General features: G+C 37.8%; 1 protein-coding gene across 1 annotated transcript in view; it reads right to left on the reverse strand.

Moving 5' to 3' along the window:
- Positions 1 to 1,395: 1,395 nt before the first annotated feature.
- COL4A1 (collagen type IV alpha 1 chain) overlaps positions 1,396 to 21,548 on the reverse strand; it is a 137,300-nt gene continuing 117,147 nt past the window's right edge. The window contains exons 36-52 of the mRNA XM_075200007.1: positions 21,400 to 21,489; positions 20,745 to 20,884; positions 19,413 to 19,539; positions 19,239 to 19,319; positions 16,308 to 16,406; positions 15,069 to 15,119; positions 14,509 to 14,694; positions 13,607 to 13,740; positions 13,438 to 13,510; positions 13,286 to 13,357; positions 11,941 to 12,069; positions 11,748 to 11,846; positions 8,608 to 8,820; positions 8,198 to 8,375; positions 5,954 to 6,068; positions 5,676 to 5,848; positions 1,396 to 4,071 (exon numbers count right to left, since the gene is read on the reverse strand). Coding sequence (XP_075056108.1) covers positions 3,990 to 4,071; positions 5,676 to 5,848; positions 5,954 to 6,068; positions 8,198 to 8,375; positions 8,608 to 8,820; positions 11,748 to 11,846; positions 11,941 to 12,069; positions 13,286 to 13,357; positions 13,438 to 13,510; positions 13,607 to 13,740; positions 14,509 to 14,694; positions 15,069 to 15,119; positions 16,308 to 16,406; positions 19,239 to 19,319; positions 19,413 to 19,539; positions 20,745 to 20,884; positions 21,400 to 21,489 — 2,042 coding nt within the window. The 3' untranslated portion in view covers positions 1,396 to 3,989. The remainder of the gene's footprint in view (positions 4,072 to 5,675; positions 5,849 to 5,953; positions 6,069 to 8,197; positions 8,376 to 8,607; positions 8,821 to 11,747; positions 11,847 to 11,940; positions 12,070 to 13,285; positions 13,358 to 13,437; positions 13,511 to 13,606; positions 13,741 to 14,508; positions 14,695 to 15,068; positions 15,120 to 16,307; positions 16,407 to 19,238; positions 19,320 to 19,412; positions 19,540 to 20,744; positions 20,885 to 21,399; positions 21,490 to 21,548) is intronic.

Genomic DNA, 21,548 nt, shown 5'->3' on the forward strand with positions numbered 1-21,548 from the left:
GAAACTGCACTTCCAAGCTTCTCAAACACAGGGGGCTCAGTCTTGGCCTTCAGAAGCACTAATGGCCCTATCACATTAATTAAAGTGAATAAATGTTTCCAACTTGGAGGACACTGATCCGATATAATAAAAGCAAAACAGGATTTGCAGCAATTGAGCCTTTTTAGTTCTCTGGCTAACTAAGTCATGGAAAATATCTGAGCTGTGTTAGAATTACGGTGGAGGTGCAAATTTACTCAATGAATAAATGGCAACTATAAATTTAAGGTATTACTGCTGGATGTATCTTGAACAGCTCTTAGAATAGTGATCAATCAATCACTATGAGGACCTCACTGTCATTTCTTATGGTACTAAAGGTCATTAAGCTCCATATTTCAGTTTGTGCACTTTTTTTGTAACTGCTCCAAAAGACTTTGCACCTACCTTTAGCAGTATTGCAGGTCTGACTGGAAACATGCATTGTGAAAAAAATGAAAGTGTCACTTCAAACTCCAGCTATCATTTTTGGACTACCCTCTTCATTCATTTCAAACCTTCATTTTTTCTTAAATCCTGCTTTGCTTAATTTTTTATCATGAAAGTCTGAGGACATCAGGCCTAATTTGATTGTTTTAAGTAAACTTTCCCATACAAAGTGGGCCTGAAAGGTGCACTATTGAAAGTATAGACAGAGTCCCAAAAACAAGACTGACAAACAAGCAGAAAAGCTCTGGAACTCCCAGCAAATATAGAATGCCTCTAAAAATGCACCCTCTCCGCACCTTCAATCTAATTTAAATATCTGTCTATATAAAAATATATTTTTGCATGTGGACTTACAATGAGGTGCACAAGTGTGCTCACCCTGCATGTAGGTAGGAATGTCCCTGATCCATTCTGCACCACCCATAACAACATGTATACTTTATTTATATGACACCCTGCAAATGCTACCATTTTATGTAGGAATAGTTCTTTTTACTGTTTTATCTTATCTAGGACCCAAATTTAATATGGGGGTGGATTGTATGGCCTGAGCAAAATTCAAGTTTTTCATTTAAAAATTAATCCATACAGACCAAATATGCATCAAGCTGCAGCTCAGTTCCAAGCAGTCTAAGAAGTTAGGTAAAGGCATATGTTATTACTTTTTAATGATTGTATTGTATATGATTATATATGCAGTAACAGAAGTGTTCTTTCATAAATGTCAACTTTACATTACTTTTAATTACATAAGTACCTGACTTCCTTATAAGAGTTTTGGTTGGAGCTCAATAAACAAGGACAATATTTCATATAAAAAATTAAACCCTGCTTACCATTATACTGTATAGCATTGAGTAAGGCTGTGAGAAACACTTATTGTTTAAAAAACGTGTGACACCTCAATCATTTTATAGCAATCCATCATTAAAAAAATACACAAGTGGTTTTATTACAAATTGGAAGTTTTCTGTTATGCACAATCACAAAAAACCAATGAAGGACCTTAACAATTGTAAAAAGAAGGTGGTTCATTTTTAAAACACTCACTAAACACCCTATAGCAGAATAGAACATTAGTCCATCGAATGTATGTGATTTTTCAGTTTCTTGAAAACATTTTATGGGTTCCAATAACGCTGTTTGAGTAGTATATACTGCTATAAAAAGCATAAAAAATACGGATCATGTTTGAAATATTATCTTTAACCACAATACGCAGTGATCTTATATAACTGCAAATGGCAATTTATTAGATTATTTATGTTAGGAATATAATTATTAAGTATAGTTTTTTGTCTAATGAAAATCTGTCTCTTCTCTGTACAAATGGTCTTTCTCCAGCTCCTTTATCATTGCAGAATTTCAACCTACCACATTTATATTTGGTCCAACCCCTTCACACAGATTCAGATGCTTTGGCAGGAATGAGCTATATTCTATCTTTATTTATTTTTTGTTCGAACTGCATCTTAGAGAGTCTTCCCAAATGGGTGCTTCACTGCGTATGCTCCGTCCCCAAGCATGCTCAGAGGAGCAAAGCGGGGACATCAGGAAGATGGACCGGCTTTGCCTGGCCCTCCCCCAAGTTCTACTGTAGAACCCAGCAATGTTGTGTTCCACCCTTACTGAACATACCTCAGAAAAATGATTAACAGATTGCTATGAGGGATCCACTGTCAGTTCCTACAGCACAAACACAAAGTCAAAGCAAATGTACAACTAAACCAAAAATGTATGCTGCATCCAGAACCCTCATGGTGTTTTAAGTTAGTACAATGAGAGCGATCCATAAATCACTGTTCTGAGGCCAGGTGAATGTCCTATGCGCACAGAACATATGCTAAAGGTGTGTAGCATGTATATACTTTGCATTTACAGCTGTTGAAGCAATGTGAATAAACGCTCTTTTTTTTAGCTTATTTAAATTATTTTATTTTTGCTGTATGTGATCAAGGGGCAATAGACTGCAGTGTTTGAGTTTTCTTTACTTATAATGTCCTGTGCATTGTCTCTCTCTATCAAGTGAAAGAGGCTAATTGAATAAATTCTTCTTCTAATTTCCTCTTTTCCAGGAAGTGTGACATCTTACAAGGCCTATCTGTTGACAGTCTAAATTATTAGAAAAGAACAAGTTGTAAATTCAAATTCAGAACATTTTTAGTGCTAGTGGTGGAATAATTTTGTAAACAATAAAAGCACATGATACAGCAGGGAACTTGTATTTATAGTATTATATATATAACATTTACATATAAACTAACAAAATGAGTGTATACTTTTTTATTACTGTCATAAATTACTAAAATATAGGTTCAGTGCTGGAAAATTGTATATTTATTAAAAGTAGGTATTGTATTTGGCATGTGTATTTTACACGTATAGTTAGGAATGTATTCTAATGCATTACGTAAATGTATCTTAAGATTTTATTCTGCAGAGATTCTATTGTAGGTTATGGGAAAACAGAGATGCAACACTAAAAAAATATCTCACTCAATACAGTACAGCCAGAAGTAAAAATAATTTGGCATTTTTGAAGCTCCAGTTAGTAATAACCATTAGTATTTGACATTTTAAAGCTACACTAAAACTTTGTTAAAGCTGGCAGTACAGACTCACACCCCCATGCAGACATTTTTCCATGCACTATTAACAAATTAATTTTGTTAACCAACTTAAAATGTCAGCCAGAGGGAAAGTGAGAGGACCAATCAAAAGCTGCAGTCTCTAACGGCGGTTTGTGAATGGTTGTACCACGCCCCACAGGCTTTTGGTTTGACTGTAACAGAAGCTGAGGTGCCCTGGTAAACTAGGCTGAATGTAACAACACCCGTGGCTCCAGCAAGAGGGTGGGTGGCTGCACTACCACCTTTTAGTAGGTGGTAGAGCAGCTTTCAACCTTTTCTTAGCTACCGTACAAGGAGAAGAATAATTTTAGTAAACAAAAAACATAACTTAGGATCTTCTCAAAGTTGGTGTACTTTTGCAATTTTCATTTTTAACTTAATGGTAGATAAACAAAAAAAAAATAAGATATATGTCTGACTTTGACCCTCCAGCTACAAAATACTGTAATTCTGTTTTACTTTATACAGACAATGGACATTCATACTTGGCAAACAAAAAAACATACAGTGATAACCACAAATATTGATATTTCTGAAATAGAACCTAAAAATATAGTACAAGAATAAATGGAGTCAACAGCATAAGGCACTGTATATCCCCTAGCACCTTATGAATTAAGAAATCAGCTTCTGCTGTTATAAAGCATCAGTGCATTATATTATATTATATACTATGTCATTTCAAAGTGCCATCTTTTATGTCATAAAAGCATCTAGTCTTGGTATTCTTTCCTCTTTGTGTGGATAAGGATCAGTAAAAGAGAGCTAGTTATGCGAGTTCCTATAACGCACTTTACTGTTTTCTTGTTGTACAATAGTGAGGTACATTGATATAGTATTTGGCTTTTCATGTTAAACAAATAGCACCATCCGTTGGAGCCCTCCAGGCCATTAAGTCCTTCTCATGCATACTTGACACCGGCTGACATGGGTTCGCAGATCTCCGGCTTTGAGAGTTGAAGGAGTAGGTTTCCTGTGAATATCCAACAACAGTAAAATATTAATCAGGTGCAATGTTGTAACCATAGCATTAAGTGGTGGGCTGTAGAATAAAACTATTTTACATGTACATTTAAAGGTTCTTTGTGAAATATTCAGGGACCTCAATCTGTGACCCCAGCGTGGTAACTATCAATATGTAGTGTTGCAAATCTCAGAGTTACAAAAATATACACTGCTGCAATTTACAAAGGCTCGGAGCCTGAGCATGGACCTTCCCCCCCCCCCCCCCTATCAAGGTGTGCTTTCTTCTGTTCTCCAGCAGCCTAACACTGCCGTCCAATGGAGAAAGTTCTACGCGCATGCGGGATCCAGCAAAGCCGGGGAGGCTTTAACTGGATCGCATCGAAATAGACTAGTAACTCCATCCAGAGATGGCATTGTTTTGCAGCAAAATGGTTTGTGTAGCTTAATATATTACTTAATGCTGCAGCCCCCATTGAGGCCTGTGGGGACAGCGGTAAGTGTTGGTAATTAGGTTAGTGCTGAAGAATTTTTTTTTTTTTCCAGAGTTAACCCTTTGATAAATAAGAAAAAGTGGTGAAAGAGCCTATTGCCATCATTTACACTGGTATTTTCACACTTCACTACTTGTTAAATAGAAACCTCATCAGACATTTAGGGGCAGATTCAATTCCCTGCGTTGGTCTTTAGAACAATGCGAGCTGCCCTCAATTACCGTTACTACGGTAATAGAGGCGGATGATTACGATGATAACCGTTACTATGGTAATAGAGGCGGATGATTACGATGATAACCGTTACTACGGTAATTTAAACACAGATTTTTGCTTGCGGCACACAGAACTACGAGGAAATATCAGCGTTGAAATGACCGTAGTAACGGTAATAATTCTCATCTATCACCGTAGTAACAGTAATTGAATTCCCCCCATTGGACACAAATTTAAAATATAGAAAAATCTAGTTATATGTTATTTTTGCTGAACATTTGTAGTGTGGAAATGTGTATCATGCACCAAAAAACTGGCATATGCACACCCCTAGTCATATTAATGTAGTGACTTATGAACCCAGATGGAAAAATGAGATTACTTAAATAAGGTAAAGAGGTGGGGAAGATGTATTAAGAAGATTATTCACTGTTTTATATTTTTTACCTTGCAAAAAGTCTTGATTTTTTCACTACTTTTGAGGTGCAGAAGGTAGGGCTTTATGCTATACTTTCAATAACACACATTTTTCACATTTCAGCTACACTCTTGTGGGTGCACTTTGGCCAATATAATATTAAAAAAAAACACGCAATAGTGACATGTAATAAGAATGATGTCCCTTTTCAGGTGGGTCCACAGACCTGAAAATCTAAGCACAGATTTATTTTCTGAGGACTGTTCCAAGGACATGGTAATAGGCATACACCTTGAAAGACAAAACGGTGGACTTATGCAAATAGAAAATCACTGAGGGTCCACGTGTTTTGCAGTTCATTCATGAGCATTGCTGTTATTGATAATCTATATCATTTATATTTCGACCGTACTGACAACCAAATTTTTTTCTAATAATGATTGGATTTTGATACAAGATTTTATTAGGCTGTGGTTTGTAACTCACTTGAACATTTCATTCTTCTCTATGGTAGCAAGCCAAAAACTGTAAGTATTGGCATAATAGTTGCAGGTTCCTCGTCCGTGGCACTCAATGTACGGTACACTGCGGAATTCTTCTAGACATGACCCTGGTGATGCCAGAGCCTGGCCAGAACCTTCAGCACCAGCACTGGTTTGCTAGAATTAAGAAATGGGCATACATTTAATAAAAAAAAGAAAAAACACTTTCAATTAGGAAATCAATTTCATGAAATCTAAGCAAAAACAAAAAAACACACCCACCATTACAAATGAATATCCAATCCATAGTGAAATCCATCCATCTGGACATGGCGGTATTTGAATGGTTTGGCTATGAACTGCCATTACCATAGCAGGTGCTTCACAAACACTGCACCTATAAAATGAAAGCATTTCTATCAATTACCTTACATCAAGCTTAGTAGTATAATAAACAGTTATTTTATAAATATAAATAAATTATATATATATATTGTAAATAAGAGATTTCATCAGAAAAGGGTTATCAACTCACTTAGGTGGACAATCTTTCATGCAATGGGCGGCTTTCATTACTTACATTAGCATACTGCCTTTTTCTATTGTAATAAAGCAAGATTAACTATAAAATTTACTATCCTTTGTATGCGGCTGCAGGGAATATTATAACTTTGACACTTGGTGACCACACACTAGATCATTGGTTGTTGTATGCAAGTAGTTGCCGTCCACAATATATTATCAGATGAGCTTTCCTGGGGCAGATTCTGCACACCAGACATAACTGCTCCAATGAGGGTGCAATTCAACAGCATACCCAAGACTTGAGAAGCTATTTACTTGAGTGAGAGCATCAAGTGGGTGATTGATAAACCTGACACTACCTCATTCTTTAAAAAATTTGACCAGGACACACAATCATCCTAGATTACATGAAGTGGTAGGCTTAGGACCAGAGTACTAGACTGGGGGCTATTATGCTTAAATCCTCTAGTTCCAGATGGGTTAAGTAGTGCTCCGACCACTTCACAAGTTGCCATAATGGAAATTTGGGACTGCCTCCTATATGTTACACATGTTTTTGCTCTCCCTTTTCTATTAATTCCTTTACAAACAAACCAGATCTACCTAAACATGAAAGTCAAGTTCTTTGAAAGATGGGTTTCAAGTAAGCATCTCTTAGCCAAGCACGTTCCTCAACTTTTCAGGAAACAAGTGTTTTAGAAAATATGCTTATCTCTTGCTTCTCTACCTTGCCCGATATTTATGTGCCTCACAACATGTTAAAAGAATATGGAGAAACACTCTGTTATTTTACAAATGAGGTTGAAGCAGACAGTATGCTCAATTTGCTCAGCAAACAGATCTAGAACACAAGAGTACAGCTATAAAATGCTTACTTGGTGGTTCCCTCAGAGATAAGTCCACAGCACATGTTTGGTGGTTTTGTCTCACTCTACAATCTTACTGAATTAACGTTTCAGCATGTTGCATTTAACATTTATACACAGATAAATCCCATAGCTAGTGATTTACACAGATCAAAACTACCACTATTCAAATACTAAAAGACACTGACCCACATATTCTCAATGCAGCCTAATCCTAAAATACTGTATTGACAATCTACTGTGGTGTAATAGAACAATTCCCATGGAATTAACATATGGGATGCCTCAGACAATTGTGTAAACATCTAGTCCTTCTAGATTATATTTAGATCTTCTTAATACATATAATTACTTGCTAAAAGAGTTAAGCTGTCCATTGATGAGGAGATCTAGTCAGTTAACCTAGTTGTAAAACTACGAGATCTCAATCCAATTTGGCCACATGTATAGTGATCATACTGGACAGAACTGGTCGCTCAGCACTCAAGCAGAAAGAAGACCTCAATTAGAACTCGTGGGGCTAGATTCACTAAGCTGCAGGTTTGAAAAAGTGGGGATGTTGCCTATAGCAATCAATCAGATTCTAGCTGTCATTTTGTAGAAGGTACTAAATAAATAAATAAAAGCTAGAATGTGATTGGTTGCTATAGGCAACAGCCCCACTTTTTCAAACCCGCAGCTTAGTAGATATAGCCCTTGGTCATTTCAGGCAATGATTTAGGGCCAATTTGATCTAAAGCAACAAAAACCCTACGTATCTCTTTCATGTCACATTTAAGCAGGGACTGGCTGACAACTTTTAGCCCGGGAGTCAAGGCTCAATTCAGCAGCCTATTAAGAATATTTTAAAAGGAAAAAGAAAGCAGGTAGCGCAGTGACCTAGCACAAGGTAGCACACTATGGGACCAGCATAGGGAGCAGATGCCCCCTTGCCCCCCAGCCCAGTCAGTTCCTTTATTCAAGTGGTCAAGAGCAGACCTAAGAGCTAAACATAAGAGATAAAAGAATGTTCTGCGGATATTGTTTGCTTCTCTTTCCATATTATCTGGCTTATCCATTTCTTAATAGAAATATTTCACAACTACAGAGGCGGCATTTTAAGTCTTAGACCATTACCAAGTATAAATCTGGTTACCTGCTGATGAAAGGTTTGATATTCTCCCCTGTAATTGGAGCCATGCTCATTGGCATTGGTTCAGGTGTGGACAACCAGTAGGAATAATCATTCCTTGATGCAAAGTTGCATACATTATTAATATTACAAAACAGAAAAGGCATTGTACTGAATTTACGGAGACAGCTTCCAGCAGCACCTATAAACAAAAGATCAGTATTATAGCTAAAGATATCACTGAACACATTTATTTTTAACACATTTTAGCCCGTTTATATTTATGTAATACATAAGTAATATAATAATAAATTTTATGTTATCATGTAAAAAAATATAACCAGTGCTGTACCTCTTTCATTTAGTACAACATAGCAGGCAATGTCTGAAAACTAATAACAGATATTATACAAAGTTAATAACACCAATCTTACCAAGATCTTGGCCATGTGCTCTTTCATTTCCTTGAATATAGAGCAGTGAGTAACCAGTGTATACTGGAGCTGTCCCAAATGGACATTGAGGCTCCTCAATTGTTTGACTGTGCCTTGTCACAAGAAATCCATGTGCCATAGAAGGGGTCCCAGGTAAGCCAGTTGGGCCGGGTAAGCCATCTGTGCCTGGTGGGCCTGGATAGCCTCTTGGACCTGATAATATCAATGCAATAAATAAATATATATATATATATATATATATATATATATATATATATATGTATGTATATATATACACACACACACAAGAAAACAGATACCAAACAAGAGGCGCTTAAACCAATACTGTAGAGTGAATGTATAAAATACAAAATGTCTGATGTTACAGTAAACACAAAGTCCAATTGACAGGAGGCAGCCAGTCCTAAATCAGATGGTGAATCTGGATAATCTAGAAAAAAGTAAAAAGAACAGGGCGCCACATAGTGTATTACCAGATGAGCATGGGATGAAAGATGTACTATAATGAATTACCCAATAGGAAAGACACGTGACTTTCAAGTTCAATACAACACACACGTGAGTGAAGTGACTCAATTCCCAAGTGAGATCACCACTAGTTAAGGATTCTGTGTACCGGATACAAGGCTTGAAAGGCACAAGTGAAATGCTGATGATGTTTATATATCTGCTTAGACAACCAATGTTAACTTCTCCTCAGCAGAATGACACCGATTGCAGCTGGAACCTCAGACCATAGGCATGATAAAAAGAGAACTAAAATAGTATAATACTGTATATAACAGATTTATTAAAACAGTAAGTATCACACTTACATAAAAACACTGTGAAATATACACATAAAGGTTTCTTTCACCAGTACTCATTTGGGCTGCATGGAATCCAGTGGAAGTGGCAACATAAAGTTCTTTCTGTAACTCCACAGCCGCTTAGCTGGAGAACAGATGACGACCAGTATCCACAAATCACCAGATGAGCTAACACTATCCTCAACGCGTTTCGTCCGTTCAACATATGGACTTTATCAGGAGGAGCATGAATAGATAAAAGTGAATGACAGCGGGACTCTAATTTACATGCGCTGCCGCCATTACAATAACTGGCACTGGGTGACATCATACGTCTTATCACGTGATAGTATGTGATGACGCATGTGGTGATCTCACTTGGGAATTGAGTCACTTCACTCACGTGTGTGTTGTATTGACTTCACGGGTGTCACTCACTGGACTGTGAGTGCCATTTCCCGTGTGTTCAGGAACCGTGGCCATCCGCCATCCTGAGGGTCTGCGCATGTGCAGCCCTTATCAAACCTTCAGTACCTGTTGCTTTTAATTGATTGGATGATCAGGCAACCCTCCCTATTTAAACCACCTGTGATCATTACCTGGTTGCCTGATCTTGGAGTCTCATTCCCCATGAGCCTCTGAAGGTGTTCCTGTGTTCCTCGTGTATTCAGCTCCTGCTGATTCCTGTTTACTGCTATGGTGGTTTCCAGACCACTTCAACTCTCCTGTGTTCCTCGTGCCTGCACTCAGCTGATTCCTATCTGCTATTACTACCAGACTCCTGTTTGTTTCAACTCTCCTGTGTTCATCGTGCCTGCACTCAGCTGATTCCTATCCGCTGCCTCCGTTACTACTACAGAGTTCCTGATCGTCTCAACTCTCCTGGGTTTATCGTGTCAGCTCTCCGCTGCCTCCGTTACTACTACAGAGTTCCTGATCGTCTCAACGCTCCTGTGTTTATCGTGTCAGCTCTCTGCTGCCTCCGTTACTACTACAGGGTTCCAGACCGCCTCTACTCTCCCGTGTTCAGCGTGCCTTCTCTCTGCTGCCTCCACCACTACTACTGGATACCAGACAGCCTCAACTCTCCCGTGTTCTTCATGTTTCCAGTTCCACTTACTACTGCTTCCTGAGTATTGCTTCGTTGATTCTGGATTACCTGCCGTGCGCTGCACCAACCTGATTACCGCTTCCACCCTCCAGTGGTCTCTCCTCCTGCCGGCCTTCAGCCGTTCAGGTATCCCTGCACGTCTCTCTGACAGCCTGCTCTCCTGAACCGCGGTATGCATACTTTCCATTGACTTTGCTTTTGTATTGCATATCCATCTGGACTGAGTTGTGTTCTCCTCCGGAGCCTCTTATCCATTGAAGCTATTGTTACCATTGACTTTGTTTCCTATTGCCTGGATAGCTATTGTGACTTTGTATACTTCAAGCAGTGCTTGTCAGTTATCATTGTATTGTGGATATCATCGTGGGATCAAGTTCTGTGTGCCCCGTGTATACTCTGCTTTACATTCATCTCCTCGTGCCCCTCCTCACATATATATAGCAGTGGTACAACTTGCTGACGCAGACCACTGACTCCTGTTCCCTGTGACACCAGTTTCAAGTATCCTCTCACATAAGCAGTGGTACAACTTGCTATACGCAGACCACTGACTTCCCCGTTACCTACTTTCACCTGGATTCCATTCCTTCACTATAGACAGCGGTACAACTTGCTATACGCAGACCGCTGACTCTCACTACCTCCTCGCTACTCCTGGACATTCCTCCTCACTATAGCAGTGGTACAACTTGCTATACGCAGACCACTGACTTTCCTCACGTTTCCTTGTCCATCTGGTTCCTCGTGTACATTCATCTACTCATTACCAGTTGCTGCTAGTCATAGACTTTCCTCGAGCATTCTCTCACCATCTGCTGTTTCTCCTGTTCCGTTGTCACCCTGCTACCAGAGAACCATAGTACCAACTATATTACTCTGGTAAGTCCATCATCTGGTGATATCCTGGGCAAAGACTCCTAGTGCCCGTGACAACGGGTTTTTTAAACTTGAAAGTCACGTGTCTTTCCTATCCGGGAATTCATTATAGTACATCTTTCATCCCATGCTCATCTGGTAATACACTATGTGGCGCCCTGTTCTTTTTACTTTTTTCTATATATATATATATATATATATATTTAATAAGATTATGGTAATTCATCACTTTGAATCTATTGTCAGCATATACCAATTGTGATATTGTGCCTTAAGTCTTATTCCAGAGAAATGCTATATTTGTTAGTTGACATATCTTTTATGTTAAATAAATAATAACATACCAGATGGGCCACTGGGTCCAATTTCTCCTTTGTTTCCTGGGATACCATTTAGTCCTGGCATACCAACTGGTCCAGGGAAACCAACCTCACCTTTTGAACCTATAGAAAATAAAGGGATATGTGTACATACATGTTAGTGTACTCTGGTTATATGGAACAGAGTATTTTATACTGATCAAAACAACACTCAAACCTTGGTTTCCTTGAAGACCAGGGAATCCAGGAATTCCTTTAGGACCAGCAGGACCTGTGGGTCCAGGTAGGCCAGGCTCTCCTTTGAATATCTGGAACTGGCCTGCAGGTCCTGGGGGACCCTGTGATCCTAATAAAATACGGGGGGGAAATGATGTTACTACATAACAAAACTAGGCCATTAAACTGTCTCACTTAGGTCAGACTATAAAAATCCTTTCCCTATTTTTTCAGAATCATATGTTTGCTCCTTCAAATAATTCAAATTTGTTTGAGAATTTTTCTGTATAACTTACACCCCATTTTCCAACATAAACCAAAACACTGGAGAAGGTTTAGCCACATATCTGTGTTGAAAATGTGGGGGTATCTGAAACCAGTATTAACATTTTACAGGGTTATTTATAAAGTGGAAAACTTGCATGAAATATATATACATGCAGTTGTGGTCATTTTAAGCATACACAGGTGCACACCAGAATACAACAATTAACGGTTTAGATTGCTCAGGCCCTTCACAAAATTTGTAATGTGAATAAAATATGTATGATCAGCAAAATGCCACCATAAAGTGCTGCCTAGTATTATATTTAGAACCCTCTCCCCATACATTAATCTATCACATTTGAAACACCTCTTTTAATTAATTAATTGAAACTCTAGTTAGAACATTTCCCTTTGTTACAAAAAATACTATTTGTTTGACTCTCTTTTTGCTATTGTATTACCCATAGGTAAATTGGGACCGCCGGTATTTCAAGTGCCAGACTTTTATATTTTTAGATTTAAAATACATCAATTTACTTGTGTATTATAATGTTTTATATAATGTGCCTAGGCTGAGTATTTGATGTCCCAATGAGCATAACGGATGAGAAGGAATTCAAGCCACTTCCAAGGATGTGTAAACTTATGGTCTATTTTGCCAGGCTAAAAAGCGACCAACAGCAACAAGAATTCTGTAAAATATACACAATCTTCATTCAGTGGAGTTCATTTTAACATCTCAGGCCAGAGGGTATATTTACTAAACTGTGGGTTTCTGTTGGGATTCTACCTGTCATTTTGTAGAATGTACTAAATGAATGATAGCTAGAATCTGATTGGTTGCTAAAGGCAACATCTCTACTTTTTCAAACCCACAGTTTATTAAATTTCCCCCCCGGAGTCTAAATGTACAGGAAAACACATGATGTTGATGAACATCGATAAAAAAAATTAGCACCAGAAAATTACACTGCCCAGAAAAAGTTACTGATAAAATGTATATTATGTCAGGTAACCGTGCTAAGAGACAGAGCTGCAATTTTAGAAACTACTACAAGAAAAATGAAATGTCCACATACCTTTTGGTCCTTCTTCACCTCTGTCTCCATCTTGTCCTTTCTCTCCAATGAGCCCTATTGAGCCTTTGAAACCTAAAAACAAACAAGGAAATGCATGAGTACAGATTTCTATCTCAATTATGTATATCTTACTGGGATGTGTATCAGTTTACCTGGCAATCCTGAAAATCCTTGAGGACCCAAATCACCTTTCTCTCCTAGTAGACCTGGAACACCTATATCACCCTAAAATAATCAACAGAATTTGGTGAGGTCCAGATTGGAAGAGTACAGTGTAAATGCTCTACTGACAACTATATGCAAAGCGAACAAATTACTCACAGGAAGTCCTTGAATTCCAGGCTCCCCTTTATTTCCCTGAAAGCCAGGGGCTCCAGGCCAACCTGTTTCTCCTTTATCTCCTTGCAGACCATTCTGTCCTGGAAATCCAGGGATACCCACAGCACCAGGGGCACCTGAGACAATATGGTGTGTAACTCACAAAAACTGCTGCTATGAATTATTGAAAGATTCAATTTACAATATTCACTGGGGGACATCTATTGTAACTAAAGCACATCAGAAACATGGCAGACATATTTACTTTAATCTTTTAAAAGTGATCCTCTACCCTGCATTACATCTATAGAAATATTGCACAGTTTCTATATATTTGTAACTTATTTAAAGTTCTCCTGTGCCTGCCCTAGGGCAGGTCTGTAGTGAACTGAGCTGTGCACATTCTGGGTGCTTGAAAATGTTGCAAAAAAGGTCAGAAAGTAGTTTTATTTTGGATATATCAGAAACCTGGTACATTGTCTTGTTAATGGAAGACAATGTAAGGAGATTGAAAAAAAATGTTATTTTCTTACATACTGATTTTAAGTAATAGTCTGTTTTTATCATATCACACTAGTGTATCCTTCTAAAGTAGAGGAAATTGAAAGAAGAACAACTGTTTTCTTGTCAGGTACAGCAAGTGTCTATATACAAGGACTCACAGCTACAGTCAAGGTTGTTACACCTCACATTAAGCATATTACTGTTGTTATATGATGTAGGGCAATCATGTGCGTCTAAAAAATTATATTACAACATCATTGATAATTAGTTGGTAGTTCATAATAGTGTATCAAAAAGATGATCATGGAAATACTGCCTAACCATCATGGAGTCATCTCAATAGCAACACACATGCAAAGAGCATGAAGAAAAAGGAATACTTCTTTGTAAGAAGTTCTTACCAGGAAATCCTGGTGAACCTTGGTGTCCTCTGTCACCTTTAGGTCCTTCCATTGCTACGCCAGGCTGTCCAGGAAAGCCTGGTGGCCCTTGCAGACCCTGAGTTCCAGGAAGCCCTTGATCACCTTTAAAACCAGGGATGCCGGCAGCTCCAGGAAAGCCAGGGAACCCAATATCACCTTTGCCTCCTAAGAAACAAAATGTATCTCAGTGTTCTCAAATCTACTGCAAGGCTAACACATGTAATACAGTAACATAACAAAGGATTCACTAGTTTTCTAACAATGAGGACAAAAAAATAAAAATGTATAAAAACAAAATGGTTGCATTCACTATCTGTAAGCAATAGGTACATTCTAATGCCAATTGAATACTAAGTGCCAGGTAATGGTGTCTATGGTAAGTGCTAGACTTGTACTGTAGTTCATTATTGTACTGAATTGTTAACTTAATGTTGTTTTCTCTTTTTTTTTCATGGATTGCAGATAAGTATTTTAAGAGGACGAAACAAACTCATAGTTACAAAAATGGCTAACTACTAAAATAACATAGTAATTCATACCCTTTTCACCCCGTTCTCCAGGAAATCCAGGAAGGCCTCTCCCTGACAATCCTTAAAATTGAGTAAATGAAATATAATAAGCTGAGTTAAAAAAAAAGTCTAAACAAAATCAAAAATTATTATAAAATAACAGTGCAATAGAATGCATCAAATTGACATAAAATATATTAACATATGTCCTTTCTTAAACAGTAAAAAAACAAAAAAAAATTAGGAATGATTAAATAACATAAATACACAGTCCAATGTATAATTATCTATAATATGTTTACATAATCCAGGTTCATGCCAAGTACAGCATACAAATATGATAGTAAGGGCAGTTACCAAGAACCACTCTATTACTTAAGGCAAATGACATGTTCCCAGAACCACTACATTCAAAATTGTTCTAACTGCTAATGGATTTAAGCAAGTTATTACTTAATTTTGGCAAGCATCTCTTTCAAAGTTGATGCTTGTACAAGTAACAAGAAAGCATAATTTTGGCGCTAATTAGTTATGATTAGCAATTTTTAATAGTGATTCTTAATTAAAGATGCATATGTTTACACAAATCCGCACAATCACAATTTGACACGGTGGCACATTTGTTAGCCTTGATGCCTCAGAGCACTGAGGTCATGATTTTAATTCACTACCAGGGCTCTCCCCGTGGGTTTCTTGCAGGTGTTTCGGTTTCTTCCCACACTCCAAAGACATACATGGTAGGTTAATTTGCTGCTGACTAAAAAAATGGACCCTAGTGTGGTTGTGTGAGTTAGAGAACTTAGACAATGGAGCAGGGCCTGAGGTGAATGACAAATATCATCAATGCAATGTAACCTAATATTATAATAATGTGGTCTGCTTAGGTACCGTCTGGTCATTCTACTGGATGACCAGACGGGATCACAATCTGGGATCACATCTATCATTTTCCTCACTAGTATACTCTTTATAAGAATATTTTGTCAGGGTCCAGTGTTTGAGCTACGTTTTTCCTTTGCTTTGGATCCACTTGTTTACCACCGTTTCAAGCAGGAATAGGACTAGTTTGATTAGTTCTGACTATTTCCAGATGCATCAGAGACTGTAGGCAAGGAGACCTTTACTGAGCAGCCTAACAAGTCACATGATAATAAAAAGGTAAAAAAAAGTCCAAAGACTAATGTGATGAGAAATGAGATAAACATCTGTTGCAAAGTAAAACATTTCTATCAGCCTTATAAGAACAAAATAGAACAGATCGTGACTTACCTGAGTCCCCCTTTTCACCAGGTGTTCCTGGGATCCCATCATAGCCAGGTTCACCCTTTTCTCCAATAGAACCAGGGACCCCAACAATTCCAGGTTCACCTGAAGGAACATTAATTGATTTGAATCCTATAAATTTGCTTCCAATATTTGGATCAACTAACATTTTCCTTAATTAACATTTTAACTTTTCAAAACAAATACATTAATTTAAATTGATACTAAAACTATATTTTTATGTTGGACAAGTTATAGTAGGGCTATATTTTTTAAGGGGTGGAGGGGGAGGGTCTGATACCCGTTTTATAACATGGTTATTTATTGGGCCCTGTCAAACAATAATATCATTTAATGTCAGGATTTAATCGAGTTGGACAATGCAGACAAAACAAATTCTGTGAAGCCATATACATGCTACCTATCCAAATTCTTGACAGTGAGGACACACCTGTTACTATACAACAAGTAGACTGGCTTTGTCTTCATGTTTATTCAATATTGGCACAACTTAGAAAGTCTTGTCCACTTAAAGGGAGTTTCTAACTTCAAAATGCTTTTGTTTATTGGTTGGCATATGCCCACACCCTATAGTTACAAAATACATTGCTTTATAGTTCTGGCAGCTTTCTGTGTGTTTTTATATCATCCATGCAGAGTTGCTTGTTTTCACTGCACTTATTTACAACACAGAATTGCTCTTTGAATGTAGTTATATCCAATGTTCAAAGAATAGGTTATCTTTGCCTGGACGATACCAAGGTCTTGCTGAAAACCCCAGAGGAAAGACAAAAATGCAAGGCATTTAGGGTATATTACAGGAAGCCATGTACTGACCAAGTAATTGCAGTTGCCTGGAGCTGGACATGCGCTTACAACTTCAATAGAAGTAAAAGTTTTAAAAATGGCAAACTGATATGTTTTATTTTGTAGTTTAATCAAATAAATCTAATGTTCTATATTTATTTCTACTTTAAAGTCCGATAATACGTCTTTGTTATTACTACTCATGTATAGAAGTATATGGTTGACCATAAAATGGAAACACCTATACAAATTGGCTGTAGCAAGGCAAGGGCTTATGTACATTATCATCTAGTGTGGCTGCATTTGCAGATCTCTGTAGCAAACGTTTGAAAAATCTTTGAAGGGCTTCTCCAACTAAAACTAAAATGTTACTATGTACTTCCTGTGCAGGAACAAGCAGTGAACAGTGAGAAGACCATGAACTGTCAGAGAAGAGATATATATTCCATACTGTCTACAAATGACAGCCAACTTCTGATTGGATAAACACAGCACCATACGAATAAGAGACAGTTGTCATTTCTAGCAAGCTTGTCCGATCCCTTTTTTCTCCAAGCATAGAGCTCACGTGATCTAAAGTACTGGGTCCTGCTAAACAGAGGAAATGGCATAAATCCTATGGGATGTATCTTAAGGTGCATTTAGGGCTTCACTTAAAGTTTTACATGTTTTGTTCCCCCAACATACGAAAATCCCTATTCTTTTGCTTTTTTTCCCCCTACATTATTATTAACCTCAAGAACACTAATTTCAAATCATTTGCAGTCAATTTTGACCATCTCACAGGTCACAATATTATTTCATACACTTTGAAACAAAGTCTGCAGATTTAGAAGACCAAGACTGCCAGACCTATTATTTGTATTTCAGCAATGACAATTAGCAATGGAGCAATGGAGCTCTCCTCTTTGTGTGTAACCTATATAACACCGTACAATTTGACTGCAAATTCAGAAGACCAAGCCTGCCAGCCCTAGTATTTCTATTTCAGCAATGACAATTAGCAATGGAGCTCTCCTCTTTGTGTGTTACCTATATAACACAATACAATGTGACTGCAGATTTACACCAAGACGGGCAGCCCTATTATTTGTATTTCAGCAATGACAATTAGTAATGGAGCTCTCCTCTTTGTGTGTTACCTATATAACACAATACAATGTGACTGCAGATTTAGAATACCAAGTCTGTCAGACCTATCAATTCTATTTCAGCAATGACAATTAGCAATGGAGCTCTCCTGAATGTCACTGATGACTTTGAAGAACACTGCTACCCCTCCTCTTTCTTTTCTACCTATGACGCTGCCCAACTGCTCTAAAGAAAGCCAAGAACTGTGCTACCTCTTCTGTATCTCTCTGTGAAATGACACTGGATCGCCGTGGATGGTGGTACTTATAGAATTGCAAAACTTGCGAGATCCGACGTCGTAACCATGATGTTTTACCTCGTTTTCAATTCCGAGGGCACGCGAAGGTACCGAGCCGGCTCGGTACTCAGATCTGCTAAGTTCGGGTGTGTTCGGTTCTCGAGGGAACCGAGACTGAGCATCTCTAATCTTAACATACAACCTACTCAAAACACAGAGTATTTCTACGTCAGATGTACAAATGAGCATGTTTACACATGTCAAAAATGTAGAGATCTGGCTTGACAATATCAGCAGTAAATGCAAAAGTCACATTACCCTATTTGTACACAACATAAAATAATGAAGTGTCATATACACAAGAGAGAGTAAAAGCATGTTGTTTACTGCCTTATAAAACAAATGAGAATTTTCTTTCCTGCAGTAGTCCAAATGGAAATGACAGACAAGAAATCTAAATAGAGAGCAGACATAATATAGCCACAACATTAATGAACTATGTACTATCAGCTGGATAGTGCTGATGATGATTATCATCGCTTGTCGAAGCATATCTGGGGATGCATCCATGACCTCATTGTACTCAATGTGCCCACCCATATTCTGCCCCCCCTATTACATCTATATATAGACACATTTTGATGCATAGTACAGAAATGTGTATATTTACCCCACAAAAATTAACATATGTCCATATCAAAATAAGTCCATTAATTTGCAAAACCCAAATTCAAAGTTCTTTAAAAGAAGATATTTATTACCTGGTTGTCCTTTGGATCCAGGAATGCCATCCAATCCAGAGAAGCCTTTGGCTCCTTTCTCGCCAGGCAATCCTGGGCTACCTATGGGGCAAAGCAACCAAATAAAGTAAAGTTACAGCCACATATTTCACTTCTTGATATGACATTTATTAAAAAGGAAAAATAACTACTTACCTGAAAACCCTTCAGTGCCTGGTGCTCCTTTTACTCCTGGAGATCCAGGCATGCCAGGGACACCACTGTGACCTTTTTCACCCCTTTCACCTGGGAAACCTGGATGACCTTCAGGTCCAGCATCACCCTACATTCAAATGTATACAAATCTTACATAAAATCTTCTACATATGTATCCCAGCGAGTTGTAAGGTTATAATAATATTATTATGTCAAAAATAGGAGTGTCCAATCATCATCATCATCATCATCATCACCATCATCAATATTGTTTTCAGACCGTAATAAAATAACATTCTCAACTCTGGTCATTGTAATTCTGATGCCTTTATATTTCCAATCCAAAAAGCACCAATAGGCAATATTTTTAATTTTAAATCTAAATCTAAAGAGAAACTAATGTATATACCAGGTCAGTCAATGTGTCCCAGAATGTGCATTAATTTATATCTACCAAAAAAGAACTGGAATACAGAATAATACAATTACAGTGGATCACCATAGGTATATGTGAACAGTTATATACAATACAAGGAGTACATCAGGATGCCGGTAATCATCTTACAATTTTATTTTGTTCATTTAAAACCATGCACAAAAGGTACAATGGGGAGATAGATTGTACTCAATAGTACCTTTAGTGCATCACTTCAAATGTACAAAAAAAGGGAGATTTCAAATGCTCATCAGCATCCTGATGTATTCATTAGAATAATAAAACTGTTCACACATATGTATGATTTACAAGTGATCTTTATGAGATAATAAGATCAGAGTGTTTTTTTTCCCTCTCCATAGGTGTCGGCAGCCAATGCTTCCTTCTGCTCTGCATCTTACTTTTTGTCCTGGGCCAAGTGCCGACAATGCCAAGTACTTTTTTGTGTTTGTTTTTTAGGTCTCTTTAAGTCTCATTTAGAGTTGGGCATATGCAAAACCTTTGTTGCGTACATAAGCATTTCCGTACTATACATGTGCATCCAAATGTGTCCATATCAACAATTGTGCGGATCTTAGACTTCCGCCCCATGCACCTTAAGATGGGGCATAATTAAACTTGGAGGCATCTGAAGAGGCATATCTTTTTTGGATACTAGAGCCCTGGTGTTAAAATATGCAGTGATGATGATGATGACACCAAGAGCACCATCTAGCCTCTTCTAAGTGGCTGCTTGCATAATGACAGCTCTAGCTGACAGTATATGCGCATTACTTTAATGTCATTTCCATGGTGAATTAGACTGTTTTGAGTGCAAAGGACCTACTTGCTATTGTGGTAGTGCACCTGATTAACATGCCAAGTGATATAAAGCCCATGTGAGTTTCCATAAGTACCTTTACACCAGGAGGTCCAGTAATGCCAACACCTGTAAGACCTTCTTCACCTTTAAATCCTTTTTCACCTTTGATCCCAGTAACCCCAGGCAGACCTGGATTGCCCTGAATACCATGTTCACCCTTTGGTCCAGAATGTCCTAAGTGTGAAATTTATGTTTCAGTAAAAAATGGACATAACACCCCCATCCTAATCAAAACCCAAAACCTTCTTAATAGATCTATTTTTCAAATACTACAATGCATGTTCAAAATGATAATATGAGATCTCCCCGGAAAAAATAAATAAATAAATGTTTGTCTGCTTTTAGGATAGGCAAAATTTACTCCAATGCTTTAGCTGTGGCAGATGGTTTAGATTCTAACAAAGCTGTTATCTGGATGTATTTTGTGTGTTCTCATTGTATGTGAGTGGGTATCCTTTGGCTGTTCCGTTTTCCTCCCAAACTCCAAAAATGTATAAGTAGGTTTTCTGTCTTATAACTAAACTGACCCTAGTGTGGGCATGTAGTAGGATATTAGTTTGTAAGCTGCACTGGGGCAGAGACTGATGTGAATGAAAATATTGTGTTACTATATAACATTGCTTAGTATGTTAGCGCTATATAAATAAAGTAAAATAATATTAAGAGATACTATATATTGCAATGCTCACCCGGCAAGCCCATTTCTCCAATTGATCCTTTTTCACCAAGAACTCCCGGAGATCCTGGCAATCCAGAAACACCCTTCTCTCCTTTTGGTCCTGTAAGTGCATAAGCAATGTCCTTTAGTCATAAGTAGATATGACCTTAGGCCGACTAA

The sequence above is a fragment of the Mixophyes fleayi genome, chromosome 2 (genome assembly GCF_038048845.1).
Source record: "Mixophyes fleayi isolate aMixFle1 chromosome 2, aMixFle1.hap1, whole genome shotgun sequence".
Taxonomy (NCBI): domain Eukaryota; kingdom Metazoa; phylum Chordata; class Amphibia; order Anura; family Limnodynastidae; genus Mixophyes; species Mixophyes fleayi.